This window comes from Cetorhinus maximus, chromosome 5, assembly GCF_964194155.1.
Source record: "Cetorhinus maximus chromosome 5, sCetMax3.hap1.1, whole genome shotgun sequence".
NCBI classification, from domain to species: Eukaryota; Metazoa; Chordata; class Chondrichthyes; order Lamniformes; family Cetorhinidae; genus Cetorhinus; species Cetorhinus maximus.
In genome coordinates this window covers 38,328,950-38,342,670 of record NC_135883.1, presented here as the reverse complement: position 1 = coordinate 38,342,670, position 13,721 = coordinate 38,328,950, and the positions used below count along the sequence as shown (strand labels likewise).

At 43.3% G+C, this 13,721-nt stretch overlaps 1 protein-coding gene across 4 annotated transcripts in view; it reads right to left on the bottom strand.

Moving 5' to 3' along the window:
• The window catches only part of galnt2 (UDP-N-acetyl-alpha-D-galactosamine:polypeptide N-acetylgalactosaminyltransferase 2), a 103,393-nt gene that overhangs the window by 42,074 nt on the left and 47,598 nt on the right, over positions 1-13,721 (bottom strand). For all 4 annotated transcript variants that reach the window (XM_078541766.1, XM_078541763.1, XM_078541764.1 and 1 more), the window contains 3 exons: positions 6,444-6,511; positions 6,292-6,357; positions 6,072-6,193 (listed from right to left, as the gene is read on the bottom strand). In XM_078541766.1, coding sequence (XP_078397892.1) covers positions 6,072-6,193; positions 6,292-6,357; positions 6,444-6,511 — 256 coding nt within the window. The remainder of the gene's footprint in view (positions 1-6,071; positions 6,194-6,291; positions 6,358-6,443; positions 6,512-13,721) is intronic.

Genomic DNA, 13,721 nt, shown 5'->3' with positions numbered 1-13,721 from the left:
TGGCCCAGGAATTTCTCCTCTACGGTATTGTTACTAATTTGATTTGCCCAATCTATATGCATATTAAAGTCACCCATAATTACAGGTGTTCCTTTATTGCATGCATCTCTAATTTCCTGTTTATTGCAATTCCCAACATCACCACTACAGTTTGGGGGTCTATATATAACCCCCACTAACGTTTTTTGCCCCTTAGAGTTTCTCAGCTCTACCCATAAAGATTCCACATCGTCGGAACTAATATCTTTCCTCACTATTACGTTAATTTCCTCTTTAGCCAGCAATGCAACTCCACCGCCTTTTCCTTTTTGTCTGTCCTTCCTAAATACTGAATACCCCTGGATGATCAGTTCCCATCCCTGGTCGCCCTGCAGCCATGTCTCTGTAATTCCGACTATATCATACCTGTTTACATCTATTTGCGCGGTTAATTCATCCACTTTATTGCGAATGTTCCTTGCGTTAACGCACAAAGCTGAGTTTTTCCAGGTATTTTTTTTTGTTTTGGATTTCCAACATCTGCAGTTTTTAGCTTTTAAGCCTTAAGGCTTGTCTTTTTAACATTACTTGTCCCGTTCCCACTATTTTTCACTGATTGATTCTTGCCCTTGATTTCTCTGCCTATCACTTTTCTTATTCCCCTTTCTGTCTTTTGTTCTTGTCTTTGATTCCCCCTCCTCTGACTCCTTGCATAGGTTCCCATCCTCCTGCCATTTTAGTTTAAACCCTCCCCAACTACTCTAGCAAATATTCCCCCTAGGACATCAGTCCCGGTCCTGCCAAGGTGTAACCCGTCCAGTTTGTACTGGTCCCACCTCCCCCAGAACCGGTCCCAATGTCCCAGGAATCTGAAACCCTCCCCCTCACACCATCTCTTCAGCCACATACTCATCTGATATATCCTGCTATTTCTACTCTGACTAGCACGTGGCACTGGTAGTAATCCTGAAATCACTACCTTTGAGGTCCTACTTTTCAACTTACTTCCTAACTCCATATATTCTGCTTTTAGGACCTCATCCCTTTTTTTATCTATGTCGTTTGTACCAATGTGTACCATGACTACTGGCTGTTCACCCTCCCCCTTCAGAATATCCTGTAGCCGCTCTGAGACATCCTTGACCCTAGCACCAGGGAGGCAACATACGATCCTGGAGTCTCGTTTGCGGCCACAGAAACGCCCATCTACTCCCCTTACAATTGAATCCCCTATATCTATTGCATTCCCACACTTTATACTCCTCCCTTGTGCAGCAGAGCCAACCATGGTGCAACGAATTTGGCTGTTGCTGCTTTCCCCTGAGAGGCCCCTCAACAGTATCCAAAGTGGTATATCTGTTTTGCAGGGGATTTTTGTTTTGCAGTGTAGGAGATTCCTGCACTGCCTGCCTAGTCCTCTTGCTCTGCCTGATGGTCACCCATTCCCTTCCTGCCTGTGGACTCAGCCTGCGGTGTGACCACCTCTCTATATGTGCTACCCACGATACTCTCCACCTTGTGGGAAACCCAGGCTTTCAGGAGCTACAGCTGGAGACACTTCCCGCACACATGCTGGCCCCGGGCACTGGAAATGTTCCCAGCTTCCCACATTGAGCAGGAGGAGCACACCACAGCTTTGAGCTCTCCTGCCATGACTTACCCATTTAAATTAAGTTAAACCTTTTGGAAGATACTTAATATCAAATAATATCAATTACTCTAGGGCCCTTCTTCCCTGCTCCTCGTTGTTACAGAATATAGCCCTTACAAACAATGAACCACAAAATAAGACCTTAAAAACTATTATCGATAAAAGTAGTAAATACTTAACCAACCATACTCACGATACTCAAAGGATCACCTCATTCCCTCCTCACTGATCTCCCTCAGTCACCAAACTCCAACTTAAGCACTCCAGTGCAGACAAAGTCAGCACTGTAAGTTGGCCTGTTTTTATACTCTCTGAATCTAGCCTCTGAAAACCTGTTTAAGCCAGTTATTTAATTAACTAATTGTAGCTGCAAGCAAAGCCTGTATAAACCCTGTTTTAAAGCTGGCCTAAAACTCACCTTCTTCCACCCCAAACAGCAACTTTTAGCTAATTACTAAATTAAAGGCAGAATAGACTTTAGTTAGAAATTAACTCTTAAATTCCCTGTCACCAAACTCCAACTTAAGCACTCTACTACAGCCCAAAGCAGCACTCCAGTGCAGACAAAGTCAGCACTGTAAGATGGCCTGTTTTTATACTCTATACTTGGGACACAAAGAAGCAATAGACTGATCATGGGGAGGTACAGGGAAGGGGAGCATGAAAAATCTGACATGGAGCGGAAGGCTCCCATGGACCAAGAAAATGGGACTAAAACGAGTAGACCCCAGGGGTGCAGACCACCCCACTGATCATGTACCGATAGGGGATCACCAGCCCATGCCATCCCCACTCCCTGTGGCTCTGGTGCAGAATCTGAATGTTACAGTTTGAAGTAACATAAAAAAAGACAACTTGGCCACCAAACCTGCTCCTTCTACAAATCAGCTATAATCTTTCCTTATGTGGACTCTGCCTAAGTTATTTATTTCTTCGAGAAAACCCACAGGTTTTCCTCCCAGCTCACAAAGGTTGCCATGTGCAATGTCATTTTTCCATCTGGCCAACTGCTTTCCACAGATGATGTATTGCATAGTCCCAGCACCACCAGAACCAATATATCTTGGGGAGTATTTGCTGATCTCCATATGCGTCCATGCCTATGACTTTCTAACCCTATCTAATTCGATTATTTACTCAGCTTTTTAAGAGATGCAAAAATGAACAGAGCACAAGTTATTATTGTTGGCAGTTTGTTTCATTATTTTGCGCATGTGTGAAAAAGAGCACTGAGAGAATTAAAGTGAGAGAAATCGCAAGAATACAAAAGAGCGTAGAGGGTGTGAGCAAGAAAGCATGAGAAAAAGTGTGAAAGAGACAAACAGACCAAAAGATAGACGGAAATGTGAATAGAAGGAGATTCCTAATCTGCTTGAAGTCGCTTAGTGTTGTCCTTGCGCTCTGTAGCTCTGAGCTCACACAGGCTAAATGAAACGTACATTATACATGCTTCAGTATTAGATAAGGTCTGTATTACATATTTTTATGACTATAACAGTATAAAGCACATTAAAAATTGCTTTCTGTTGGGTCTATCTTTGGACAAGTTCTTTTGGCTTTATGGCAGAAGGTACCTAATACATGATCCTATTCAAATATTGATAGACTGCTCATCTCTCATAGAAACTATGTGACAGCAGCAGATTGTTTTATAGATAGACATTATTTGTTTTAAAGAAAGAACTGAAGTAATAGTTCCTGGAAGAACAATGGAAATTTTATTTGTAGGTTTGAAGTATACGTTACATTACATAGAATTCACAACAGAGAAAACAGATCACTCGGTCTAACTGTCTACGCCGGTGCTTATGCTTCAGATGAGCGTTCTGCCACACTACTTCAACTGACCCTATCAACATACCCTCTATTCTATTTTCCCTCATCTATACTATTCAGTTGCACCACTCCACATTGTAGTAAGTTCTATATTCTAGCCACTCTCTGGGTATAAAAAACAATCCTGAATAAGTGTTAGAAATAATTAATATCTTAATCTCCTGTTGATTGAGAAGAATCAATTTGCTTCAATTTCAAAGTAAAGACAAATATTACGGAGAAGCAATCTGGAGTCTTCCTCTTCAATCTTCACAATGCCTATTCCCCGAGATGGCATTAAAGAGCTGTCATGGAGTCATAACAGCTTTTAATCAAAGCTAAAATGACTGAGAAGAGCTGCAGAAACATGGATATTCATACAAAAGAAAAAGAGATTCCTCTTCAATTCCAGAGTGGGAAAAGGCCATTTGGCACAATGACTCTGCACCAGGTCTTCATGCTGGAGCAACCTGAAACTGATTCAACTGTCCCACTCTATGCTAGTCCTGTATCTTCCCCTGCTTCAACAATGTGAGTATTTACAGTTTAAAAAAATCCAATAATATCTGCATCAAACTATTCTTCTAACCTAACTCCTCACTCTCTCAGGGACAATTTTAAATTAGTAACTTCACCTCATTACTGACTCTCTGGAGAAAATGCTCTGAACCTATTCACCTCATCAAGGCACTGAGCTACAAAAACTTGTATTAAATTTCCTCTTAGCCTTCTTTGCTCCAATAGAATAGTCCCAATATCTCAAGTTTATCCTCAAGACTAAAATTTGTCCTCCCTGATATGATCTTGATGGATCTACATTGTACGCTCTAAATGATTTTAATGTCCTTTCCATAATGAGATGTCAAAAATGCCATATGTAATCTAATTGCGGCCTATCCATTACCTTGTATAGAATTATCTTTACTGCTTTGCTCTTGCATTTTATGCGCCTATTTATAACACAATTGAACTGTTTTATATGATGTTCATTACATGCACTTTCAAGAAATAATATATTTGGACATCTGTTCATTCACAATCATTAGCATCATTCCATCAAGCGTATAACCCCATTCCTTGTCTTCCTCTTCAAATGCATTACAACAACAACTTGCACTTGCACTTTCATTTGGTAAAATGTCACAAGGCACCTCAAGGGAGCATAATCAGATAAAAATTGACACTGAATTACATAAGGAGATATTAGGGTATATGACAAAAAAAACTTATTCAAGGAGGTAGATTTAAAGCAGCATCTTAAAGGAGGACAGAGGTTGAGATGCAGAGAGGTTTAGGGATAAAATTCCAGGCTTAGCGTCTTGGCAGCTGGAAGTACAGCCTCTAATGGTGGAGTGATGAAAGTTGGGGATGCGCAAGAGGACAGAATTGAGGAATGCAGAGATCTCAGAGGGTTATATGGCTGGAGGAGGTTATGCACCTAAGAAGGGGCAAGGCCATGGAGGAATTTGTGAGTTAAGATTCAAATTTTAAAATTGAGGTGTTGCCGTATCAATTATTTTACAGTTCTCTGCGTAAAATTGCACCTACCACCGATCTACCTGACTGCTCTCAGTCTGACTGCAGTTTGTTACCAAATCCCCCATTTTTGCATCATCAGCAAATTCTGATATTTATGCTCCCTACTTTTAAGTCCAAACCAAAGTGACGCCTAGTAACAAAGGGCCACAAGTTTTTTTTAAAATTCTTTCATGGGATGTGGGCATCACTGGCAAGGCTAGCATTTGTTGCCCATCCTAACTGCCCTTGAACTGAGTGGCTTGCTAAGTTAAGGGTTAACCACATCTGGAGTCACATGTAGACCAGATCAGCTAAGGATGGCAGATTTCTTTCCCTAAAAGACATTAGTGAACCAGATGGGCTTTTACAGCAATCGAATAGTTTTCAATTCCAGATTTTTTTTTATTAAATCAATTGAATTTCTTAATTCATGGAATTCAAATTCCACCAGCTGCTGTGGCGGGATTTGAATCCGGGTCCCCAGGATATTAGCCTGGGCCTCTGGATTTCCAGTCCAGTGACATTACCATTACGCCACCATCTCTCCAACTGTTCCCCCAAGGTTGATCCCAGAACAAAGAGGATGAGAAAAGGTTGACTATCCGACATCTTTCCTCTTGAAAAAAATGAGATGCAGATATGTTAGAACTGTGCAAGGTTTGGGCAAATTGGGTCGAAGTAAACTTTTCTTCCATGTACAGAATTTAAGTACAAGGGGTCATATGCACAAATTAAAGACAGCAGAAGAAAACAGGAAATGCAGGAGTCTTTTTAAATTAAGAAGGTTTAAGCATGTGGAGCAGATTACTGACACAAAATCTCACCGAGTTTCAGCTAGATAGACCGTAGTTCTTCCCCGGCCTGAACCTTTTACTATGTTACAACCCTTCTCCAATCCAAGCAACATTCTTTAACCCTGTTTCCTAACCATCATCTAGCTTTCTTTTGTTTCTTTTCATTCACGGGATGTGGGCTTCGCTGGCTGGGCCAGCATTATTGCCCATCCCTAGTGCCCTTGAGAAGGTGATGGTGAGTTCCAAATTAAAGTAAGTCATCTGAGTTAATAGATACCTACCACTCACATTTTCTCCAAAACTTATTTGCTTACCTCAACCACCCTCTCCAGGAGGGGTTCCAGCCAGTGTTCATTGCATTCACAATGGCTGTCAAGAAATGTAAGGATGTTTGCTTGTGCTGCATCAGCTCCCCTGACACGCGAACGCATTAGCCCTGTGTGGTTAAGGAAAGAAAGATCATTGGTAAGTCTTTTTTAAAGAAAAACTCAAAATCAGAAACACCAAAATAGCACAATCTTTCCCTTGACTCACCTTCACGTCTGTTATTTCGAAGAATTCGGACTTTCTCAATCTTTGACAGCAAAGTGCCGTCTTCAGCTGAAAATGGAAATTCAGATTTTTAAAAAATAAAATTTAGTTAAGAGACAACCTGAGCTGCGAAGAGGTAAACAATTCCTACTTACGGTTGTCACTATAATCATCGACCAAAATGATTTCTTTGATAAGATGTGGTGGACTTTTTCTAAGAACACTATAAAAAGAAAATCAAAGAATTGTCAATTACTTGAAAATAAATGCAAAAAACCACAATAATTACCAGTTTTCAGTGAACATTATTGCTGTTATATTGAAGTGCAGAACTTGTGAAAAACCCTGATCTATTTTGTTGCCTTGGATTTACATGACTTTATTTTGAATGCAGAATTGACTCAAAGACTTGGCACGTGGAGGCAGTTTGTGGAAAAATAAAACTCAGGGGAACGCTTCAGGGAAAAATAGTTTCTGACACATTTATTATTTTAAGTAAAAGGATAGGAACAGAGGAACAGAAGCTGACCTTTCAGCCACTTGAGCCACATTTACTATTCAATAAGATCATGGTTGATCTGTGTCTCAACTCCTCCTACCCACCTTGGTTTTGAAACTCTTAATATATTTGCCTATGTAACGGCCCCTTGGAGATATTTGAATTCCAATGACCGACTGGAAAGTGCACAACCAACATGGACCATAAGAACTGGATCTTTCCCCTCCAAGTTTGTGTGCAACCACAAGGAGATATCCTTAATCTTGGTACAGGGCATGCAACACAACCTTTGGAGCTCCTTGGTCATGGCTACAGGGAGCAGTAACTATTCCCTGACTATACTGTCTTCTATCACAAGCGCATTCCTCTTCACTCCCCCACTTGAATGATATCCTTTACCATGGTGCCATGGTCAGTCCACTCATCCACACAGGTAGCAAGCACCTCACACCTGTAGGATAAATTCAAGAGCTGAGGCTCCTCCATGCTGATTCCTCATACTTGCCTGACTCACAGCCACATCCTCCTGTCCCTGATCATTGACCAACTCTAAAGTTTTGCCTAACAGTGTGACTGCCTCCAGGAACAAATGTCCAGGTAATTTTCCCCCTCCCTGATACATTGCAGTGTCTGCAGCATGGCCTCCAGCTCAACATGATCGACAATCCAAAACCACAGTTATACTTCACTCTGTCCCTTAAGTGGCCCCTTTCTTCTCCCAGAACCAGCCTGAAGCTATTCTCCGTTCCCAATGGCTTGCTTCCTCTTCCCTTTCACAACTGGATAACTTCTAATCTCCGAACTTACTTTCATGGTGAGGGTTACCTTGGAGATTCCTTCCTCTAGCCAAAGCTAGGCGAATCTTCCAACCTCATTTAAATCCTCATGAATTTGGTCTCTTCAATCTGAGCACATGCTCCCACCTGCCTTCCGAATGGTGAATAATAAAGATAGCTTTTTCTCTGCTTCAGGTGCAGGACTGGTTGCCTCTATCCCTTTGATCGCTCTCCGATTCTTGCAGGCTGCCATGTCTATGAGGTTCAGGGATATCCTAATAAACCTACAACCCAATATCAGAATGGCTTTCTATTGGCTTTTTCCTTCCCAAAGCCCACCCCTATGACAACATGAATCACATGGGCCTTGTTTCCAGGTACAAATGCTAATTAGATATCCTCTGGGCTCAATTCTATTCTATCTTGAAATTAAATAGACAGTTTAAAGCATAACTGTTTATAAAACCTGACATACCTAACACCTCCCTATGAGACTTGGACCACAGTCATCATAGAATCCCATTGTCTACAGGTGTGAACATCTTGCACCTCTTCCAAGTAAGGCAGTCTGGGCCCACCCTCCCACCTTTAATCTTTAACAACTGAAGCTTGCTGTCCGGTAGAATTCAGAACCAGTCACATGACCACCTTCATTCTTTCTTTTCACCCTAAATTAAAGAGACAGTTCCAAAACATAACAATCTTATAAACTTCATATTTGTAACGCCTAACAAAAATCTATTATTCTCTATCTTGAGCTTTTCAGTTCACCACCCTAGCCCCAACAGCTTTTAGGGGGAAAGAATTCCAGGTTTCAACCATCCTTTGTGTGAAGGTGCTTTCTGATATCTTCCTTGAATTACCTAGCTCTAATCTTAAGGTTATGTCCCCTTGTCTGGACTCAGCCACTTGAGAAATTAGTTTCTTTCTATCTATGTTAGGAACTTCTTTAACCATCTTAAACACCTCAATTAGATCGTAGAATAGTGCATTACAGCATAAAAGGAGGCCATTTAGCCAATCAAACCAAGGCTGGCTAGTTTCTTTGAAAAGCAATCCAGTTAGTCCCAATCCACAGGCAGGATTTTCCCTGAAGGTTTCAAGACTCCACTCTCAGACTCAAATGTGGATCAGAAGCCCGCACTGTGTGGGGAACAATTACTTACTTGTGAATTTCCCCAAACTAGCCAATTATTGGGCAGAGAACAGGCTTGACGTCCAATCAAGGACAGGGGGCAGGCTCACAAAGCTGGAAGGCCAAGAAGAAGCCCTCCACCTTGGAGGCAGCAGTAGGCCCAATCATCTTCAGCTGCTTCATCAATGACCTTCCTTCCATCATAAGGTCAGAAGTGAGGGTGTTGGCTGATGATTTCACAATGTTCAGCACCCTTCGCGACTCCTCAGATACTGAAGCAGTCCATGTTCAAGTGCAGCAAGACCTGGAAAATATCCAGGCTTAGGCTGACAAGTGGCAAGTAACGTTCGCACCACATGAGTGCCAGGCAATGTCCATCTCCAACATGAGAGAATCTAACCATCGCCCCTCGATATTCAATGGCATTACCTTCGCTGAATCCCCACTATCAACCTGGGGGGAAGGGTTACCATTGACCAGAAACTGAACTGGACTAGCCATATAAATACTGTGGCTACAAAAGCAGGTCAGAGGCTAGGAATCCTGCAGCGAATAACTCACCTCCTGACTCCCCAGATTTTGCCCACCATCTACAAGGCACAAGTCAGGAGTGTGATGGACTACTTTCCACTTGCCTGGATGATGCAGCTCCTACAACACTGAAGAAGCTTGACACCATGCAACACAAGGCAGCCCGCTTGATTGGCACCCCATCCACAAACATTCACTCCTTCCACCGCAGATGCACAATGGCAGCAATGTGTACCATCTACAAGATGCACTGCAGGAACTTACCAAGGCTCCTTTGACAGCACCTTCCAAACCCACGAACACTACCATCTAGAAGGACACGGGTAATAGACACATGGGAATGCCACAACCTGGAAGTTCCCCTCCAAGTCACTTACCATCCTGACTTGGAAATATATTGCCATTCCTTCACTGTTGCTGGGTCAAAATCCTGGAACTCCCTCCCTAACAGCACTATGGGTGTATCTACACCATATGGTGCTGGCCCAGCCAGCGAGGCCCACATCCCATGAATGAATCAAAATAAAACATGGATGGCAGTGGTTCCAGGAGGCAGCTCACTACCACTTTATCAAAGGCAATTAGGGATGGGCAATAAATGCTGGCCTAGCCAGCGACACCCACATCCCATGAATGAATAAAAAAAAAAGATGCCATGGCAAGTGAGTGAGATGAGAGGCACCCCAGGATGGTAACTTAAAGGGGCCCACTTATGCGCAGCCTGGATGGAACTTTTAGATTTCTGTACGTCTGCGCAGCTGAGAGGGTATATTGCTCGGTGGACAGTGTGCAGTGGGAAAAAGAATCACCAAATTGCTATGATCTGGAATGTACTGCCTGAAAGGGTGTTGGAAGCACATTAAATAGTAACTTTTAAAAGAGAATTGGATATATACTTGAAAAGGAAAACATTTACAGGGCTGGAAGAATGAACAACAGCAAGTGAGTTTTTTTCATTCATGGGATGTGGGCATCGCTGGCTAAGCCAGCATTTATTCCCCATCCTTAATTGCCCGTCAGGAGGTGGTGGTGAGCTGCCTTTTTGAACTGCTGCTGTCCATGTGGTGTAGGTACACCCGCAGTGCTATTAGGAAGGGAGTTTCAGGATTTTGACCCCACACAGTGAAGTAACGGCAACATATTTCCAAGCTTGATTAGTCTGTGAGGCGGCTCTCTCCACTTAGGCATAAGTCCTCAGATGTTAGTGAGGAGGGCTTTGCAGGGTCAGGGTGTGCCTTTGTTGTATCCCTACCTAGGTCAATGCCAAATGGTCCATTCTGTTTTATTCATATTTGACTTTTCCATACCAGGTTGATACAACTGAGAGGCTTGTTAGGTGATTTTAGAGGGCAGTTAAGAGTCAAACAGGTTGCTCTGAGTCTTGAGTTACATTAGATTTAAGGACATTAGAATTCTTTCCCTAAAGAGAATTAGTGAACCAGATGAGCTTTTATAATCTGATAGTTTCATGGTCATCATTCCTGAGACTAGGGACTGAATTTTCATGCTCCCCACCTCCACCACCAACCACCAACCTCCAACCTCCACCAAGTCAGGAAGAGGTGGTCGAGGGGGGGCTTGAAAATATCAGTGCCGGGTGGTGTGTCAGTTACAACACACCATTCCTAGAGTTTGCAATGTTTACCAGGGTGGGACAGGAATCCAGTTCTCCTCCCAATTGAGGCCAATTACTTAAAAAGCTTGTTAACAGCTTGTTTGAGGGGAGGGTGGAATATTTAAAGGACCACAATGATTTCAGTTTCTGATTAGCTGAGAGGAAGCAGGTACAGAGTGGAAAGCCCGTCAAGGCTCCCCCACGACATCACGCTGGCCCCCTAAGAGGATCAGCAGAATAAAGAGGGTCTGGGCACTTGGTAAGGAGGAGCGGACACTGCATAGTGGGCAGGGAGAGCAGGTACTCAGCACCCAAGCATTGCGGGGCAAAGCAGCAAGCAACAAGGTTGCCAATCACAATTGGCTACCTGCCCAGAAGGAAGGTTGCATCTGGCAATGGAGGCATGACTATCAGACTTTGGAACCTGTGGCAATTAAGTGCCTTCTGCAGGATAAGCAGAATCCTGAGTAGCAGGAGGGCGTGGGAGAGAAAAGGGGAACAGGGAGGCAACGGAAGCAATACCCTCAACATAGGATCCAACACTGCAAATGCAGCTACCTGGACATGACCGAGATCCAGTGTCGCAGAAGATTGCAACTTTCCAGCTGGTTGGTCACAGAAATCAGTGGCCTCATCATCAAAGATCTCACACCTTGCAGCACTAGTGTTAAGTCCTGTCAGAAGCCATTAAAATCACTGAGGCTTCGATTCTGGCTCCTTCCAAAGGTCAACTGCGGATCGTTGTGACATCTTGCAAGCAGCTGCACACCACTGCATCTCGCAGATCACTGATGTCTACTTTGCCAGGGCTGTACAATACATTCATTTCACGACAGAAGTGGCCTCTCAGCGTCAAAGGGTTCTGAGTTTTGCCGGCATCACTGGATACCCCAAGTGGAGGGAAGCATTGATAGCAGCAATGTAGCCATCAAGACAATAAGCAACTGTCCATTCAGATTTATCAAGAGGAAGGGCTTCCACTCCCTGAACATTCAACTGGTCTGTGATGCAAGAGCTTCCTCCAAGTGTGTGCTCGCTTTCCTGCCAGCAGCCACTATGCCTTCATCCTTTGCCTCAGATCTTCACTCCTACTCCCATGAATGGATCCGAGGGGACAAGGGATGTTCCCTGAAGACATGGCTACTCGCCCCTCTATGGGAGCCCCAGACAGAGGTGATAAAACCAATGCCACCTAATCAGTAGGACAACCACTGAGCAGGCCATCAGGTGCCTGAAGATGCAATTACGGTGCTTGCACGGTCAGATGGCAGCATCCAATACCCTCCTGCTAAGATCTTGATCATAAAATCATTACAGCACAGGAGACCATTTGTACCATCGTGTCCTTGCTGGCTCTCAGCAAGAGCAACTCATCTTGTCCCACTCACATGCAATTTCCCCCAGTCCTGCAGATTTTTTCTCTCTAGATAGTTTCCAATTCCCTTTTGAAAGCTGCAGTTGGTATTCCAGATCCTAACCATCCACTGTATAAATAAAGTTTTTCCTCATGTTGTAATTGCTTCTTTCACCAATCATCTTAAATCAGTGACCTCTGGTTCTCGATCCTTCTGCTGACAGAACAGTTTCTCCATAACTAATCTGTCCAGACCCCTCATGATTTTGAGCACCTCTAATAAATCGCCTCTTAATCTTCTCTTCTTTAAGAAGAACTGCTTTGGCTTCTTCAATCTATCCACGTAACTGAATTTTCTCATTCTTGGAACCATTCTCATGAACCTTTTCTGCAAGCTCTCTAATATCTTCACACTCTTTGTAAATTGTAGTGTCCAGAACTGGGGACACTATTCCAGCAGAAGCTGAACCAATATTTTATACAGATTTATCATAACTTTGCTGCTTTTGTATTCTATGTCCATATTTATAAAGCCTAGGATCCATATGGTTTTTTAACCTTTATTATGCTTCATTATGGTGGTCTGCCATGTTCTCCATAACATGGCCCTCCAGTGAGATTTGGACCTTGAGGACGGTAAGGCCTTGGAAGGTGACAGTTCTCCAGGGGGGAGCCAGAGCAGGAGGATGACAAGGCAGAGGGATGAAGGTGAGCAGAGAGGTGCCCCTGCTGCATGACAAGGTGGCCTCCTGCCACCCTCCAGGAACAGGATTCCCATCTTTCCCTCACAACCTCCAGCATTATATCCAGGTCGGCATTGATGAAGCTATGCGCAGCACTGCCCTGGGTGCCTCGGGCTAACTTGTGACATCTTGCTTCCCTTTTGTGCTGTGGAAGGCTTTGGCGCAATCAACAGACTTCTCCCTTAGGACAACCAGCAGCCTCAGGAATGGCTGCCACAGGTTGTCTAAATGAGTCCCCACTTCATCTGACTCATCTCCATCCCCACACTAATGGGTCTAAACGGACAGGAAACTCAATTAAGGGCTTCCCCAAGTGAAAATCTTAATTTTACCCAGTTTCCCACTGGAGGTGGGTTTCTGACCCGAAAACAAACCCAGCTCTCGTTTCAGTCTTCTTTACACAAATTCAGCCTAGCTTTTTATTCCAGATTTATTCAATTAATTGAATTTAAATTCCCCAACTGCCATGGTGGGATTTGAACTCCTGAGTCTGCAGCATTAGTCCAGACTTCTGAATTAATAGTTCGGCAACATTATCACTATACTCCCATTCCTGTTTGCAGCTTATTGGATAATTCTGCCAAAGAATCTGCAAAAGCATGATGACCCAAATGGCCTCCTTCTGTCCAGTATGATCCTATGGTATCTAAGTAACTGTAGTGAGACCCAAGTTGAACAGATAGACCTTGCCACTGAACACCAACAATCAACCAGCATATGTCATGTTGTAACTGTGTCAAGTTCATTTTTATGTTTACACATAGCAAATATTTTCCTCAA